Below are 19,342 nucleotides of genomic sequence, written 5' to 3'. Positions count from 1 at the left end.
GACCCACAGACCACTCATCAAGCCACGCTGTGGCAGCATCCCACACACGAAATGAAGGAAGATTGGCACAGATGTTAGCTCAGTGACAATCCTCCTCAAGCCTCAAAAAGAGGAAGATTGGCAACAGATGTTAGCTCAGGGCCAATCTTCCTCACAAAAAAAGGGAAGATTTCATGGAGAAGGAAAAGTTTCCTTATAACTAAGAAGACTATCTGATTTTCATAAGATCCCCTTATTTTCACTAGTTTCTAGGTGTTTGGGGAAGGTATTTTTAGACAAGACTGTATTAAAATGACTGATGAGAATAAAATCACCAATATCTATGAGAGATCTGCTATAAAATACTTATTATGACAGAAAGCAAATTATCAATAAGCAACCCTAATCACCACATCTGACAGGAGAAAATGGCCTTCTCCAAGTGACCCAAATGACTTCGATGTAACAGTTTCTCTACTCCTTTGTTTTTCTCAAGTAAGCCATAGAGAGTCAATGCTCAATACTGAAAAATACAATTCACTCACTCTAAAGTTTAAAAGGTTTTGCTAAAACGAACGGTACAGATTTCTGCTCTACAAGCTTTATAGAAATTTTTAACATTTTCAAAATTGTATCACTGAGCTTTCCAATTATTTTCTAAGGACAGAAAAACCTAATAATATGGCCAAAAGTCAGTAAGACAACATAGTATAACAAGATATATTAAAATAATACGTAAAAATGTAAGTTTGCCAAATCTAAATTACCTTCTTCTAGAACCATTTCAAAACTGTTATCATATGCTTTCAACTGTTTTCTCAAAGGAGAGAGACTAATGGCCAGGGGTCACTAAAATATCAAAGCCTAATAAAAAGGAGTTAAAATATAACAAAATTTAATATGTCAAGTTGTTATGACAGATTACACAGAAGCTAGTTCAAGTATAATATACATATTGCCAATTTTTCAATCAGAATCAGAAACAGGAGACACCAAAATAATGCCATTACAACTCAAAAGCACTCCACACATACTAATGATAGGTTTTGGAACCCATGTGCATACAGATTATTTTCTCCTGAAATTGGACTTCAAGTTTCACTTTAGATACAAAAGGCGAAGTTACTGGCAGCTGTACATGGTCTGAGACTGTAATCATCAACGTAAACTTTAAACTCATCCAAGCATTTAAAAACCTAAAGTTCAAATATAAAACCACTCACTTCTCAACAGTCTATATTAGTGTTCTTTTGCTAAAATCACCTTGAATTAAAATATCAACCAGTTTCAAAAAATAGAGACCTATTTTTCTAACTCTCATTTTATCAGTGGTCCTGCTTTATAATGTCATAGCAGAGCAACACAAGAAAGACTCTATACACTTCTGTGTCTGGTTTCTTTTACAGGAATATTAAAATGGAAACCCTCTTTTAGACTGTATCTCATTAAAAGTGGGTTAGCTGGATCATTTTTCCATACAAACCATGAGTAATTTGGTAGTAATACACATACCTTTCAAAATGATGATTAAATCCCCCTTGGTACCCTTCTAGTCAATTAACAACCATTTCTTAAGTATACTTTATGTTCCAGACATCATAACACGCACTGGGGGAGATGAGGATAAACGTGATGTGATAACGCCTACCTCGGAGCTCATGACCAAATGGAAGAAACGCACACAGAAACAAGTAACTGCATTTGAAAGAAAGGCTGTAATAGAGACAAGCTACATGACAGGACATGACAGGACAAAGGAAGGATCCTGGAGGGCAGTTAGTGAGCTGAGTCCTGAAAATTATCAGCAATTTTCAAATAAAGGAAAGAGGAATGTATCCAGGCAAAGGGAACAATGTATGCAAAGTCACAGAAACATGAAACAGCATGATGCGTGGAGGGATTCATGAGAGATCTGATGAACTACTGGAGCACAGGACACACGGTGGAGAGAGTCAAAGGTTAGAGGGAATAGGGAGGCTGGAACCTGCTGAGGCTTTCTATGCCATGCTGAGAAGCACAGATCTCTTCTGAGGTAGGGAAGCAGGGACAAGTAGAGGACTACTGCAATTGAACAGAGATGAACACAGGATAGATTTGAAAGACTTTTCTCAGGTACGTTAAACAACTTTTAGTGATCAGCAAAACTGTGGAAGTGAATGAGTCAAGGATGATTCAGTTTCCTAGCTGAGGATTAACCCACTAAATAAATGGTATTGTAACAAACAAAGATGGAGAAGACAGGAGGTTAGGTATGAAAGTACTCAAACTATAAAGCACTACTCAATTACCAACTATTATTCAATAGTATTACTTACGGTGAAGTTTATGATCATCACTTTTGTGTCCAATAAACAAACTGTAAAAACCAAAATTTCTAAATGAAAAAACTAATTTACATACATAGAGTTACCTCATAGCAAGCATCAGCATCCAGACACGTGTAAACATTCTGCTGCATAGTTAACATGTCTTGCAGCAACATTCTCCAATGAGACTCACTGACAGGAGGCTGCCTAGAAAAAAAAGAAATAGAAAATAATTCCTTGAAACCTTCTTCAACTGGCCAAAAGTAAAAAAAAAATTCTACTACCATTCTATATGCCACACAAGTTCCAAATGATCAATAGGAATATATCTCATTTGAATTTCCAGGAAAAAAACCTAGATTAAAGATAGACAGAAAAGTTGGGCAGCTATACATCAATGCTAGAGATACTGCCAAAGCTGTCTCTTTCACAGGCTGCCTAGAGACAAAACTGGAATCATATTAAATGACAGTGGCGAAGGTAGACACACTACGAGTTTCTAGGGTAAAAGAAAGCACGGTAAGATAAAGCAGCTGGAATATAGCAGAAAAAGCACTTGGAGACAGGAGAATTTGTTTCAAGTTCCGTCTTCATCACTCTGCAATCCTCGGCAGGGTACCTTCTTAACTTCATCTACCCATGTAGACCCATAAGGCAACCACAGGCCACACATGGCATCAGTCTAGAGGCTGCGAGCCACAGGTCGCCAGCAGGGGAGCCTCAGTTGTTCCTTCCATTGGGAGTCCCCGCAGCAGTCCACAGAGCAACGGATAGAGCACTGAAGGGGTTACGTTGTTCCCAGGTGACAGCCCAGGTACAAGAAGACAGAGCCTCACAGGGTAGTTGCAGGAGTTGCCCTGTCTGGCTTAGGAAGAAGCTTCACATCGCACATGAGCCAATATCTTTTGTAACAATTCCAAAGGCACAGTTTTCAGGGTCCCCTCAAGCACAGCCATGACCACACTCAGGAAAGCCCAAAGCACAAAGCCCCTAACAGGTTTTCTAGTCCTTCCACAGTTCCCCCAGGTCAGAGGCAATTTCCCAATCTGGGATTAGTTTCACACACGCAGTGAGGCCTATGCAATCTAGCTGATCAAACACCATTTCATGTTGGTATCCAGGGTTACCGAGCTGAGAATCAACAGCCGAGACTCTCCTGCAGCAGGGAAAAGGGTTTTGTTAACAATTTCACCCACAGTCACATATTAGCTGCATGATCGTGAGGCAAGTTACTTAATATTCCTGAATTTCAGTTTCCTCACTTAAAGCCCATGTCAGAGAGTGATTAGTAGTGGATGAGATTAATTTTGATAAAACATAGGCATTGAAGCAAGATGTTCGTAACTATAAAAACAAGGGCAATTACCTGCACAAATTTGAATACATTTCTTAATTTCTCTGAACTGCAGATTCCCTTTTTGTATACTGTGAGGTTAACGTACACTAAAATGTCTGAAAAGACCCTCCCAGACCATTTTTCTGCTATAAAATAGTATTCAACAAATGTGAATGAATGAATCTGGAAGTTACAAGCACATTTTGTTGGCTTTTCTATAGTCACATACATGATCACTAACATTGTCTAGTAGGAGGGACACTAGTAATTCTCTCTGCCACTCTTAAAGTCCATCTTTGTTGAATATATATGAGTTTGGAATCATCATTCATGTTTACTTTCTACTCTTGAAGTTCTACATAATCACAAAGCTCATTGCTCAAAAAGCGTAGATTTTGTTTTGTGTTTGTCAAACACCAACTGGATGTTTCCTTTCCATGCATCTCTTTCTTTTTTATGCATTAAAAACACGGCAAATAGACTGTGTATAAAAGTATTGCTGTGGAAAAAGTAAGTATTTGAGATCATTTCTGTGAAAATTCTAGTCTTCAGGAATTTTTTCACCTAAAAGTTTTAAATAAGCATGCTTCATTTGCTTATAGCATTTTATATTTATTACACAAAATAAACAATTACTTCTATCTCATATGCAATAAAGCATTAAAAAACACATTTTTTCCCCAGCATATAAAGACACAAAACAAACTGATATATTTGTAAGTCTTCCAGAATAATCCCTGAAATGTTTCTCTTAGTTAGACCTTGGTATGTGATCTCTTTGGGTGGGCTTCAAAGAATTGAAGTGCTCTTTCAGAGCTGGCCTGCAAGCAGAGAAGTAGCAAAATGTTGGAGGAAGTGAGTGTCCACCTTGCTCCAGCTTGATGAAATCAGACCTAGGCATTGCCTGGTTGAATTCAAGTTCTCATGGTCCAGCTGTTTTTCTGGAAGCCATGAACACCAGGACAGATGGTATTAATGTTTTCTCACACATGGCTGCCATTAAGTACAGGTTCTAATTAAAACATATTATAAGACATTATTTACAATGGCCTTTTCAGAATACATTCAGGAAATAAGAAACAAGAGTAGAACTTGAAGGCACTATACAAGAGGTTTGCAAATTAACAGAGATCCCTGAATACAAACATGATATATCAGTTACAGCTTTGGAATGGAGGTATATTTCCCAGGGAGAAATGGTAAAGATGGTAAAACTTGATTTGTGACAGATTCAACAAAATCTGCCACCAGTTAGAATATGCATAAGAATATTCTATATGTGCTCAAGGCCAAGCCACGAAAGCATATATGAAACAATGAAGATTCATTTCAAGTTGGCTACTTTGCAAAAAGAGGCCATATTCTCTTATATATTCACAGTAAGTAGAAAGCCATAAGCAGAAATTATCTTCAAGGACTTCAGAAGTTTTGAGGGGCTCAATGGAAAGACAGCAGGTAACCTAGCAGCGACAGCTAGGCTTTCTTATTGAAGAGTAGGCTCTACGATAGAGTCAGCATGATGGGAAATACTGACCATTCACTTATAGTTGTAAAGAAATCTTAAAACTCAAGTTGTCAAAACCTAGTTCTAAGTTATTCACTTAAGAATTATTGAGAGAGGGCCACTGAAATGTTAGGTCCCATATTAAACATATGGTGACTATAACACTTTCCCTGGAGAAACTTATGATCTAGAAGGTAACATAAGGCACATATGTCAAGAACTATAATACACTGTTGAAAGAGCCAGAGAGAGAGAGAGAGAAAAGCAGATACAAAATGTTAGAGGATTTCTTAGGAAGGAGAGTTCCTTGAACAAGCCAACACTGGTTACATTACATAAGCAGTTTACCACTGTCAACTGGGGCTCAGTATTGCTGGAGTCATCTGGGAGGTGCAAATTTATTCACCTATCATCTCATGGCTGTTACTGTTTGAGGGCAAGTCTGATGGGTGCTAACTCCCTTACAATCCCAGCATAACTAAAGGGCACCTGGCAACTCAGCTCTCTCCAGCTCAGATCTTGACAGAAAGACCCAACTTATATGCTGCCTGAAAGAAATGCACTTCAAATACAAAAACACAAATTAATTAAAAGTAAAAGGTATACCATGCTATATACCAAACAATACATCATGCTAACATCAATAAAAAGAAAGAGAGGAAAATAAATAAAAGGCACATGCGTTGGGAAAAAAAGAAGTAAAGCTGTCTCTATTCACAGATGACATGATCTTGTGTAGAGAAAATCCTATGGAATCTGAAAAAAAATCTATTGCAGCCAGTAAATGAGTCCAGCAAGGTTGCAAGATACAAGATCAATACATCAAAATTCAATTGTATTTCTAAACACTAGAAATGAACAATCCAAAAATGTAATTAAGAAAACAATTCCATTTACAGTAACACCAAAAAGAGTAAAATACTTAGGAATAAACTTAAGAAAATAAGTAGAAGACTTGTACACTGAAAACTACAAAGATCACTGAAAGAAACTGAAGAAGACCTAAGGTAAATGGAAAGACATCCTGTGTTCATGGATTGGAAGACTTAACAGTGATTTAAGACAGCAATTCTCTCCCAATTTCTACAGATTCAATACCACCTCTATCAAAATCCCAAAGGTGGTTGTAGAAATTGACAAGTTGATCCTAAAATTCATATGAAAATGCAAAGAACCTAGAAAAAAGAACTTTGAAAAAGAAAAAGTTGGGAGACTAATACTATCAAATTTTAAGACTTACTATAAATCTACAATAATCAGTGCATATGATATTAGAGGAAAGATAGACACATAGGTCAATAGAGCAGAACAAAGAATCCAAAAATAGGCCCCCACATATACAGAAAACTGATTTTCAACAAAGATGCAAATGCAATTCAGTACAAAAAGTATAGTCTTTTGAACACTATGTGCTAGAATATTTAGATATGAAAAAAAAATTGATCTATTCCTTGAACAACAAACAACAATGAACTCTCAAAATGGGCCATGGACCTAATTGTGAAATATAAAACTATAAAATTTTTCTAGAAATAGTAGGAAGAAATCTGTGTTAGATTTTCTTAACATGATATCAAAAGCACAATCAACAAAGAACAAGTTGATAAACTGGACTTCATCAAAATTTGAAAAGCATACTCTTCAAAAGACACAGGTAAGAGAATAAAAAGATAAGGCACAGACAGCTGAAAATCTTTACAAAGCAGTCAATAAAGGACTATTAAATAAAGGACCATCTAATAAGGGACTTATATCCTGAACATATAAGAAAACTTTCAAAATCGGTAAGAAAACAACCAATTTTAAAAATGATCAAAGAAGACAGATAGATGACAAATTAGCACATAAAAAGATGCTCAACATTATTATTCACTAGAGAAAGCAATTAAAACCAAAATTATATACCACTACATATCTACTAAAATAACTAAACTTAAAAAGACCAACAATACCAAGTGTTGATGAGAATGTAGTGCAACTGGAACTTTCCTATAAGACTGGTTAGAAAATCAAATGGTATAAATACTTTGGAAGACAGTTTGGCAGTTTTTTAAAAAGTTAACCATCCACTTAATATATGATCCTGCCATTCCACTCGTATTTATCCAAAAGAAATGAAAGCATGTCTATAGAAAGACTGGTACATGAATATTCATAGCAGCTTTATTTGTAAAAGCCAACACTCAAAACAAATTAAATGTCCATCAACAGGTGAACAGATAAACGAAGTATGAATAAATCCAAACAGTGGAATACTATTCAGCAAATAAAATAAACTACTGATCCATAATACAACATAGACGAACCACAAAATAATTATGCTGAATGAAAGAAGCCAAAACAAAATTTTTAAAAAGGTATGTACTTATGATTCCTTCTACACAAAATTCTAAGAAATGCAAAGAAACATATGGGGACAAGAAAACAGATAAGTGGTAGCCTCGGGAGGGGATGAGGGTGTGATGGGGGGAAGCAGGAGGGAGGGGATTATAAACAGGCAAGAGAAAGCTTTTAGGGGTGATGGATATCTTCATTATCTTGATTGTAGTGATGGTCTCATGGGCATACATATATCAAATACATATATGATATATTTGATACAAATATCAAAACATAAAATTCTACACTTTAAATATGTGTAATTGATTGTTGGTCAATTATAAACTCAATGAAGTCAGGAAAAGAAAAAAAGCAGTCCTTATATTTAATCATATACAAGTATCAATTAATTTTGTTACTCACTTCCGACCAGTGTGCCGAGTCAATCTAACCATCAGCTTGCGTGCCTCTTCGGAGCTAGACTGAGTGCTTTTAACAAATGAAATTGGTTTCTCAAGTCCATGTTTCTCCAAAAGCTCTGACACACTATAAGTGAAAGAAGAATTTTTTAGTCTGGCTAGCAAACAAAAAAAGTCTAACAATCTTAAAAATACAAGTAGCACTTAGGTGTTTAGTATTTAAAAAACAAAACAAAACAAAACAAAAAACAGCACACAGAATAACCCAATTTTACATATTACATTAATTCTCAGCAAAAAAAAAACTAATCGTTATATTTCAAATCTTATTTCCCCTACTGACTTTTATTACAATATACTCGGAATAAGTAACATTTTTTTAAAAAGCATGACACCTTTATCTCAAAATCTTTTTAACAATTTTCCTGCACTCTAAGAGCATCAAGTAAGTAAAATAAGCCAAATCTATCATTTCAATACCCAGATTTAACTCTTAACAATCCTATTGAGTATTTTGTTATAAGCAAGGCTGCTAGAAAAGCAATAAGCAAAGAAGTTTAGATTTGGAGAACCATAGACACATAAGGCTCAACCTCCCTCAAGAATCCATTCCATACAAATACAAGATATGTCACAAATTTCCCTGGTCTCATTTGAATCTTCTTGATGTATACCATTCCATAATCACCAGCATCATATATACACCTAGTCTGTCTCACTAAGTCCCAGATACATGAATTAACTACTACTGGGTTTACAGAGAGGCTGGATAGAATTCAATAAGTCTTCATAAATATAGGTTTCAGGGTCATGTCACCTGACATTATGTACACTAAAACATTTATCAACTATTAACGGCTAGGAGGTGGAACATGAATAAAAAGTTCTTCTTTTAAAAGGTCAGTAAATTAAGCTGAACAGTGAAGGATCTGGGTATCAGATCCACCCAGAAACCTACAGGGTGTCACTGTTTCCTCGAGCTATGGAGAGCATAATGTGACTATCAGGACCATCCACGGTTACACCCAGAAACATGAGGTGAAATAAACTATGTTTATTTTACTGTATCTCTCCAAGATTGCTCTTTGCAATTTCATTATAGAAACAAAGGTAACCATGCAGATTTGTAAGGAGTGAATCTATATTGACTTAACCCACTAAGCTTTAGTCAAACTACCCTCAATTTTCAGAAAGGCTGGGGGCAAGGAGAGATACAAGCCCACATATAATAGGAAAAGCTTGATTTATTAAACATTTTTCAAGAAAAAAACAACTATAACTTTCAGAACATAGGGTAACAAGAATCAGGCTAAGTAACAATAAATAGAGGTCCTGAGAAAATTGAAGAGTTAATTCTTCATTAAACTCACATATTATGGTACATAAAAACATTCTATTCCTAAAATACAATTTGAAATATTTTTATAAAGTCCCCTAACTTGAATTAATAAAATTTCTAATTAGTAGATTCCAAATTATTATACTTTACTATACATATTATCACTATAAAGTGATGTTATTACCAATAGTTTCTATAATTATATGTTGGAAGAACAAAATTTATTACTCCTAAAATTTTATCTTTAACACAAATATTTAAAAACTACACACAAGCACAATGATATACACATATAAAAATAAATACTAGTAAACAAATTATTAGACTTTCTAAATGGCAAATAAGGAAATTTAAGCCTCCAAAAGAGATGGTTTAATGTTTCATTTTGACAGTAAAGACTGTTACTACAGAGTCACTGATATAATCCAGATAATCAATCAGATATATTGTGCCCCAAAAAAGAAAAGCCAGGAGTGTAATAAACAATGTTTGCTGATAAATACAATAATTGCCATAGGAACTAATATTTCTTGTTTACCTACTAGATGTGAGGCACTTTAAATGCTTAATCTAACATTAATCCCACAATCTCATGAGTTAGATACTATCCATAAGAAAACCCTAGGCTCAAAGACCACACAGCTAGTAAGTGGCAACATGTAAATTTGAACACAGATCTATGAGTCTTCAAAGTCCCTGTTCTTATTACTCCAGCATTCTGCTAACATAAGCTAGAAGTACATTCATTATTAAGAAAATTTACTCCCAAGAGAATCAAACAAATATGAGATCAAACTGGAAAAGACTATTTGACATATTTAAGGTAATATTTCTTGGACAGACCCCCTTAACCAACGTAGAGCCAACAGACTGTCGTTTTTCTCACCTGAGAATTTGTTCCAGTTGGTCCACCAAGTCATGAAGAGCTGTGGTTACCTCTGTCTCATGACTAAAGGATTAAAGAGAAAAAAATAAAAATTAAGTTTTAATAGCAGCTTTTTACATAAAATAAAAAACTCACTTAATTGGAAAAAAAAAAAAAAAACGATGTTTGCCTTGTACTTAATAAATAACAATATTACACTGCCCAGGTAAAATTTCAGTCTTATCTCCTACTCACTCAGCATCTTTCATGACTCAAGAGATTAAGATAAAAAAATAGTGGAATAGAATAATATTCTGTTTTACCGATTAGCAAGATATGGGCAACTATTTTCCAAAGAACTTTTAGTTCACTTCTGCTAAAAGGCAAAAAAGAATTATAAATCAATTATAGTCTTTTTTTTTAAGAAGAGGTAAAGGTAAAACCATCATTTATTTCTGTTCTTTTAACCAATAAAACAGATTAGGAAGCATGGCCCTGCGCATTGGCTTTCTCCTAGACCTGCCTATACCACTTGTGATCCCCTAGGAAGTTTCCATTAGGATTCTACATACTCAGGAGACTTGTTCCATGTCATCACTCCCTCTGCATCCACTGTAATGCTAAGGAACACGGGAGAAGTACAGCCATTATATATATACAATCCCTAGTAGGTACTGGCGAAAAAAGCAAACTCTGAGAAAGCAAGTGGACAGGGGACTAGGAGAAACATTATCATGAAAAAGATCATAAACTAATAAAAATGTACCTAGTAGGGTAGATCTAGCATGACACATACTAGTGAATGCAGAGATTCTGCAGAAAAGCTTAGCAAGTGTTATGAAAGCCCTCTTCCACCCTATACAACTCTGTGTCCCAACCATGGAGGGAACCCTCTCAACCGAGAGCCACTGCACCTGGCACTCAGGCGTCTTCCAACCAACGATGCAACTGAATTCTAGCGAGATCTTAGAGTTTTATTAATAAGAAGACCAAATAAAAACCTTTTCAGGACTTTGAAAATTAAAAATGACTTAACTTGAACATTTTTAAAACTATCAATCTATTTGGCAATTATTCAGTGCAATTTACAAAGATTATACTATCTGTGTAAACCAAGTTTTAGGCCTTGGACTAGAGTGATAAATTAGGGTACATTCCACTTGAAGTCCTTCAAAAGATCATTTGTCAGAGATAACTTCCATTAACCTACTTATACAGGAAGAATATTTTTTAAATTACCATTCTGTAGCTCTACAATAAACATTTGTCATTGATTTTTAAGAATACAGTGTTCTTCCTTTGTGAATTAACATTCACAAACATAATGGCTAAAGATTTTTTTTAGCCAGATAGAATATGCTGCCTAGGTAAGATACACAAAATTTAATTAGATTAAATAAGTGATCATTCATTTCCTAAATGGAGAAAAAATACATAGTTTACCATTTGGTAAATAACAATCATTTAAGCACTAAAAATAAACTAATCACCAGGAGAAGAAAAATTGACAAACTTAGCATGAAGAACACAGAGAAGGGCAAAATATTCTGAAGCCCTTTATTTTAATCCTAGGCTAATTTACCATTACAAATTATTTAGATAATTCTAATTGTGAAATACAGTCATTAAGAAATAAGTAGGGGCCAGCGCCGTGGCCAAGTGGTTAAGTTTGCATACTCCACTTCAGCGGCCCAGGGTTTGTCGGTTGCGATCCTGGCTGCGGACCTACACACTCCTCATTAAGCCATGCTGTGGCAACATCCCACCGAGAAGAACTGGAATGACTTGCAACTAGGATATACAACTACGTACTGGGGCTTTGAGGAGGAAAAAAAAAGTGGAAGATTGGCAAAAGATGTTAGCTCAGGGCCAATCTCCCTCACCAGAAAGAAACATTAAAAAATAAAAAACAAAACAAACAAAAAAAAGAAAGAAGTAGAAGAACAAAAAGTGTATTGAGCTATTTTTTGTGTTTACAAAAGAATCTGATAGATTAGCAATCATTAATCTGAAATCAAAAAAGCTTTCAGCCCCACATACACAAAAGAGATATTTCTTAGCCTATACACTCTTTGAAAACAAATATACTAGTTCCCTAACTGTAATGCCCACATAGAAAATGTTCTTTTAATCACATCACTGTATTGATACCATGACTATCTCCTCATGGTAGGCAAATTACCATTTAAAAATTAATAGATAAGCTCTAATTGATATTTATGCTCACTTGATCTTACTGAAAAACAAAGTCTAATATATTTATTTTTAAAAATTACATCAGGTGGAAGTCAATGATTTTACCTAGTTGACTCTGGGACAACAAAGAAGTCCTCAAGCTGACAGAGGAGCCATTTAAGGGAAGAACCCCCCACCACTTCTGCCCCCTGAGGTAGACGTTAAGGAGAGGACTCTAAATCTTGCCAGCCTCTGGGAAGAGCAATCTGACTACTTACACCCTGATATCCATTGGGTTGAGGTTTTTAAATGATGAGTAACGACATTTTGCTACAAAATCTGTTAATACGATCCATTTGGCCGCTTGCTGCCTACTGAAGCCCCCTGGCTCTCAGAGGCCCACAGGTCCCAGAGGCACACCTGCTGTATCCTGCGGCTCTTTACTACGGACGTGAAGTAGCCTGAGGTCATAACTGTACAGGTTGAGTAATAAATAGACGCTGAGTCCACTCTGTGATGCCTTCCCCTCCATGAAGACTCCCTAAACCCAGACTGAGGCAGGACAGCATTAAGCACTACTATAGTCTGCACTCAGCTTTGCCATTAACAAGGCAATAGCTTCTCTCCTTCCTGGTGGTCAGTACTTACACCCTTGATGTGGAGAGATGAATGGTCAGGACCTACAAACTGCCTAACATTCCCACAACACAATAAAATCTAAGACGATACTATCCCCAAAAATCAAAACTAAAACAAGACTGACAATCTAGCTGCTCACATGAGGCAATTTCCCAAGCACTCCTATGAAGAAAGGCTTCAGCTTGTCACAAGGCTTCCCATCAGCTTTTTGTGTCTTAGACATAAATTAATGGTCAAGGATCACTAGACATGGAGGAAAGTCCCTAACGGCAAAGGCAGAGATGCAAACAGAAGATGAGAAATCAGAAATCACGGTGGGGGTGATGGTAACGCAGGGAATATTAGGGTATTTATGCATCTGTAAAACAAGACTAGAATGCTACTTTGTTTTAAAGTGAACAAGAAAAGGTTTTTGAAATTTAAATAAGAAAGCCAAAATAAATTTTAAAATTCAAAAGATGGATTAGAAGATAAAACTGAAGAAATCTTCTGGATCATTTAACAAAAGATCAAAAAGTGGAAAAAGAATAAAAAAGGCAGTAAACAAAAAAGGAAGTGCAAAGAAATTTTTTAAGACAAAAATGCAAATAAACTGATCAAGGAAACTTATCAAGGGAAAAATATAACAGAATTTTCCAAAGGTCTGAAGGACGTGACTTTCCACAATGGAACACACTATTTAAATGAAGAACAGGGTGAATTTAGACTCTAAATAAATATTTCAGAACATTCGACATGAAGAGGAAGTACTGAAATATTCCAAGAAGGAAAAAAAAACATATATGAAGCAGAGATTCAGAATGGCACTGGACTTCTCAATACTAGAAGGAGACGACAAGAGTGATGCCTTCAAGATTCACAAGGAAAAGGACTATAAACATAGAATTCCACACACAGCCAAGCCTTCTATCAAGCACAACGGTGCAATTATGCTATTTTTCAGACAGGTGACAGTCTTAGATAAAAATGCCTCCCAAGCAATCTTTGACAGGAAGCTATTCAAGATTGTCTTGAAATAAGGGAATCAAATGAGGTGAATAAGTAAAGAAAGGAGAAGATAAGAAATCCCAGAAATGCAACTACAGCCCAAGAGAGAGGCAAACAAAAGCCCCAGTATGACAGCCGTGCGGCAGAACAGAGAACAGTTAATCCATACTGAGGCAAGAGAAAAGACAATTCCAAGAAAGAGGTTTCAAAAGGAAGAGAGAGAGGGAGTGAAAAAGGAAAAAAGAAATTATTAGATATTTGTGATCATGGAAAGAATTTTACACTTCCGTCAGAAGAGTGAGGGAGATAAATGGAAATAAAGAAAACAACAAAAAAGGAAATTATCCAATCCAGGAAAAACAAAAAAAATGCATAAAAAGGAAATATGATCATACCCAGCTCTGTATAAACAATATTTACATAATCATACTGATAGAAATACTGCTTTAACTACACCAAAAAAATGGTAGCAGAAGTAGGTATGGGAGAAAGGTAGATTTCCATAAAAGGAAGTGAATAATCATCTAAAATTGCAAAATCAACACATAGCAACGAGAGCATAATATTTTAAAGCAGGCAGGCAAAGGCAAGAAGAAAAACATTATCTCTAATGAGTGCATGCTTTTAGAAGACAAGTAAGTATCCAAGGATGGGGAAGGAGGGGCAGCCAGCAGCTGTTTACCTATTACAAGTCTTCCAATTCCCTAATTTCAACTAGTTCGTATGTTACTTCGTAATTAAACATTAAAAGGGGATTATGTCCCCCTGGACTCCATGATTTTAGAACAGCACCTCCCCATCCCCACCAATCTGTTCTTCTCTATGACACTGAGTTTTCAAAATGAAAGACCAGGTTACTTGTAGAGTATCTCACAACCTGTATTTATCTGGCTTTTTCTTCATGCTGTTATTTAACTTGTTCCCCATTTCCCTACATTTACAGTAAACTAAAAGTTCGGCTAAAAGGATTGATTAGATTCAGAGTAAACCATTCTACTTCATACTGCCTCTCACCACGAGGCACATAATGCCAGGCTGTCTGACTGTTAGTGATGCCCTATTTGATAACCTCATTAAAGGTCATGGCAGTCAGACTTCGACTACATAAAGGTAAATTTCCTCTTTGAAATTACAAAAAAGTAAAACATAGATGTTAGGGTAATACTTTGGTACCATGCAAATATCCTTTTCCCATCAATCTTTAACCTGAATCTAGTACCATTAATAACTGCATGATACAATTATTTCAAGCGGGTTGCAAAACTGGTGATTTCTATCATTCATTTCACAAAAAATAAAAATTTGCTTGGAAGGAAAAGAGAAGGAGACGAGAAAAAGACAGAGCAAAGGAAAAAGAAAACAGAGCATAAGGAGGCCTTCTTGTCTAAAGATCTGCTTTTGCAAACAAGGAAACTAACGACCAGAGAAATTAAGTGACTCAGCTGAAGTCACAAAAGCTTAGAAACAGGTCCACTAATTTTTCATTCAGTGCTCTTTCATGTGACGTTATTAACTTCTCCAGATGTGAAATTTATAATATGTACCAGATTTTAAAAGACTGATTAAAAGGATGATTGTTTCCTGACTTCCAAAGAGAAAATACAAATCTGATTGGCATACAACTAAATGATCCAAAAGAAAGTTACATAAATTTCTACTTAAATACAAGCTGAGATAAGAACTATATATATATACTCATTCCTCAAAAAATTAAAAATAGAACTAATATTTGATCCAGCAATTCCACTTCTGGGTATATATCCAAAGGAAACGAAATCAATAGCTCAACAAGCTATCTGCACCCCCATGTTCACTGCAGCATTATTTACAACAGCCAAGACATAGAAACAACCTAAGTGCCCACCAACAGATGAATGGATAAAGAAAAGGTGGCATATGTACACGTATGTATATACATACATACATATATGAAATACATATATATGAAATACTATTATGGAATACATGTTATATATGGAATACTATTCAGCCATAAAAAAGAAGAAAACTCTGCCATTTACAACAACATGGATGGATCTTGAGGGCATTATGCTAAGTGAAATAAGTCAGACAGAGAAAGACAAACATTGTATGATCTCACTTATATGTGGAATCTAATTTAAAAAAGAAAACACACCAAACTCATAGAAAAAGAGATCAGATTTATGGTTACTAAAGGCAGAGGGTGGGGAGAGAAGGAATTGGAGGACGTGGTCAAAAGGTACAAACTTCCAATTATAAGATAAATAAGTACTGGGGATGTAATGTACAACGTGATGACTATAGTTAACAACTGATGTAAGTTATATTTAAAAGCTGCTAAGAGTAAATCCTAAAAGTTCTCATTATAAGGAAAAAATACTTTTTTTCTCCTTTATCAGATCTGTATGAGATGATGGATGTTAACTAAACTCATCCAGGTAATCATTTCAGAATATATACGTCAAGTCAATATGCTATCCGCCTTAAACCTATATAGTGCTGTATATTAATGATATCTCAATAAAACTGAAAGAAAAGATAAATGATTTATATTCATACATTACTACTTAAAAGGATTGCTACAGGCAAGGGCCAAGAACAAACAATTCAGAGAAGAAATACAACTAGCGCATAAATAGGAAGAATGCTTAATTAGAAACACAGCTTAAAATGAAGAGATATCACTGTCTATTCACTTAAGGTACTTTTTGTTGTTGAGGTAGTGGTATTTTTGTCTGTTTTTTAATGGATAATTAATTATCAACACTGAGAAAAGTACAGTGACTTCCTGTACACTGTTAGAAAAACAAAAGTTTATCTCTAGGCAACAGGTTTGCGGATGATTTCAATTTCTTCTTTACATTTTTTTATATTCCCAGAATTCTCTATAATGAATTTTCAGGGAAGCAACGTTTTCATTTGAACCATTAGAATAAAGACACAACACTAAGACTGTCACACAGTGGATTCTTACCCATATCCTCTCTGTGGCAGACATTCCAATATGTCATAGCAGAGAGAGAGCTGGTCACTTCGCTCACAGGTATAGATGCACTCTAGCGCTACTGCCATCAGTTGGTCCTGATCAGGAATAATTTTTTGCTGCAGCTAGAAGAAATAAAGCATACTGTACTAAATGTCAATAGATTTACAGTTTTTCATATCCCAGTACCACTGTCAGTAGAATATTAAATAGCTCAATTAATCAGCTGCAGAAACAAATCTTGATTTTTCTTTCACTTACAGACTTTTGGGGTCCTTAATAATTCTAAATGAAATCACATTTTAATTACAGAACCAGCTAGAAAAGATAATTTGTACCCATAAGCTTTGCATCTGCTGAAAACAGATTCTTCAATTTATGACCCATTCAAGACAAAGTATATAGAAGAAACACACTGAATTAAAAGGGCAATTCATTAAAAGCAACATTTCTAACCCTAAAGCCAAATTTTATGTTTTTCAATTACAAAAATATATAAAATTCCTTAACTAACATTCAGAGATGTTTGAACCTACTATTTTTCAGTATGCATTATATATTAGTCACTTTAAACAGTACTGACATTCTATTCAAAAGAAGTTGCATTGTAATGCAGTAATACTCAAATCACAGAATATACTCCATATTTCTGATGCAGAAAGATGGTTACTTTAGGTCACTTTCTATACTGGATACACCATTTCCCACTGTAAATCACAGATTCCCATTTTTAGAGTATTTTCTGGGATATAAAAATAACAGATTTGTGCCTTGTTTTTCTCATCTATAAAACTTGGAAATTAACATCTTCCTAACAGCATTGTTGTGAGGATTAAATGAATTAATACATGTAGAATGCTGACATTATTACCAGCACAGAAACAAAAATGGAACTTTGAAACTATTTTCTTAGAGCTCTTTTCAACAACAAAATAAGTTGAAGATAATTTCCATAATAAAGATCTATTGTTTTTCAACATTTTAGTAGAAACTCACAAAACAGACAGGAAAGTGATGAAGAGAAGCTGCCAAACAAAGGCATTTTCTCTGTAGAAAAATCATATCAATGGACGGGAAGAATAAACATTCAAGGTTACCAGGGAAATAAAGTTTTCTAAAGTAGTTGGGTTAAAGTATTTACACACATTTCTTCAAGGTATTCAGAAAAATATATAGCATTAATTTGACATCAACATTTGACAAAGAGTCAACCAAGGCTGCCAAGTGACAAACTGGTGAAACAGGGACAAGCAGGGCACAATAAAAGCATTATTAAAAATTAATTAAAATAGCTAACTTTTCCTAATTTCTTATTGTTGCCAGGTACTGTTTCTAGGTGCTTCACATGCATTCATTCATAAATCCTCAAAAAAAATCCTGTAAGGTTAGTATAGCACTATTTCTATTTTACATAAAGGGAAAACTGAGGCACTGAGAGGACAAACAGCTTGCTCAAGGCACAGAGCTGGTCGTGGTCCAGCCAGGATTCAAATGCAGGCAAGCGGCTCCAGGGCCTAAGCTGACAACACAGGCAATCCCAACCCTGCCGAAGAACTGCACATGCGGGAAGAACGGAAGAGACAGAGGAAACTCTGGTAAGAAACGAAGCACATACAGTAAGCAAGTGTCTGAGGAAGAAGAAAAAACTGAAACCAGTTTCGGTCAGGGAACAATTTGGGAAATCAGCTAAAACAGAAGCCAAAGTCCTTGATATTTTCCTTATTCTTCCTGCTTCCTGTCTTTCCCTCCCCGAGACATTAAAGAGTCGCTTGAAAGTTAAATGTTCTAGAGTCCATATCTGATCATCTATGTTCAAAATCCTCTGCTGAAAACTCGTTAGCTGTCCTTCAGTGTGAAATGAAGCCAAGTTTACCTCCACTTGGCTTTGACTTTGATTGGACTTTCCCAGATTTCTATAGCATCTTGCATATGCTCAATAAATGCTGGTCCAATGAATAAATCCTCATACTACTCTCATACATAGATCCTTTTTCCTCTCTGTATTCCTATGGTACCTATTTGTTCTCTTCCTACGCCACTCAGCAAATCTTTCCTAACAGAATCTATTGCATACATGAATCGTAATGATCAAATTTTTAAGACATTTTTCATTCTTGTCCTGTTAGACTCTCTACAAGATGTCTAACTTCATATAGTCTAAGACATATTTCCTCTATTTCCACCACTGCTGTCCTACCTTCCTAGTGGTGACTATAAAACCATCATTTGCCCCAGCTCAAGCTAATAGAAGAAAGCCCATGTAGGACTTGCTAAGATGTCAGTGAAAGAAGTCTTCCCACCACGAGCAGCAGATTATCTTTCATATTGCATATCAAGGTAAAATGTAAGAAAGTCATAATTTTCTTTAAAAAATCTCCAAATTATGCAGTACAGACATCTAGAAAAAGAACAACAGATGACAAGAGAGGATGCATGGAAAACCCCAGAGAATCAAGCAATAAAAGAAATTAGTGAAGTAGCAGAACACAAAATTATCATACAAAAGCAA

The 19,342-nt window shown here is 35.4% G+C and overlaps 1 protein-coding gene across 1 annotated transcript in view; it reads right to left on the bottom strand.

The window, feature by feature from the left end:
- The window catches only part of NBAS (NBAS subunit of NRZ tethering complex), a 331,777-nt gene that overhangs the window by 168,316 nt on the left and 144,119 nt on the right, over positions 1 to 19,342 (bottom strand). Inside the window, exons 26-29 of the mRNA XM_070574395.1 lie at positions 16,825 to 16,958; positions 10,089 to 10,151; positions 7,868 to 7,990; positions 2,390 to 2,492 (exon numbers count right to left, since the gene is read on the bottom strand). Coding sequence (XP_070430496.1) covers positions 2,390 to 2,492; positions 7,868 to 7,990; positions 10,089 to 10,151; positions 16,825 to 16,958 — 423 coding nt within the window. The remainder of the gene's footprint in view (positions 1 to 2,389; positions 2,493 to 7,867; positions 7,991 to 10,088; positions 10,152 to 16,824; positions 16,959 to 19,342) is intronic.

Source organism: Equus przewalskii, chromosome 14, assembly GCF_037783145.1.
Source record: "Equus przewalskii isolate Varuska chromosome 14, EquPr2, whole genome shotgun sequence".
Lineage (NCBI taxonomy): Eukaryota > Metazoa > Chordata > Mammalia > Perissodactyla > Equidae > Equus > Equus przewalskii.
This window is presented reverse-complemented; position numbering and strand designations above follow the sequence as displayed.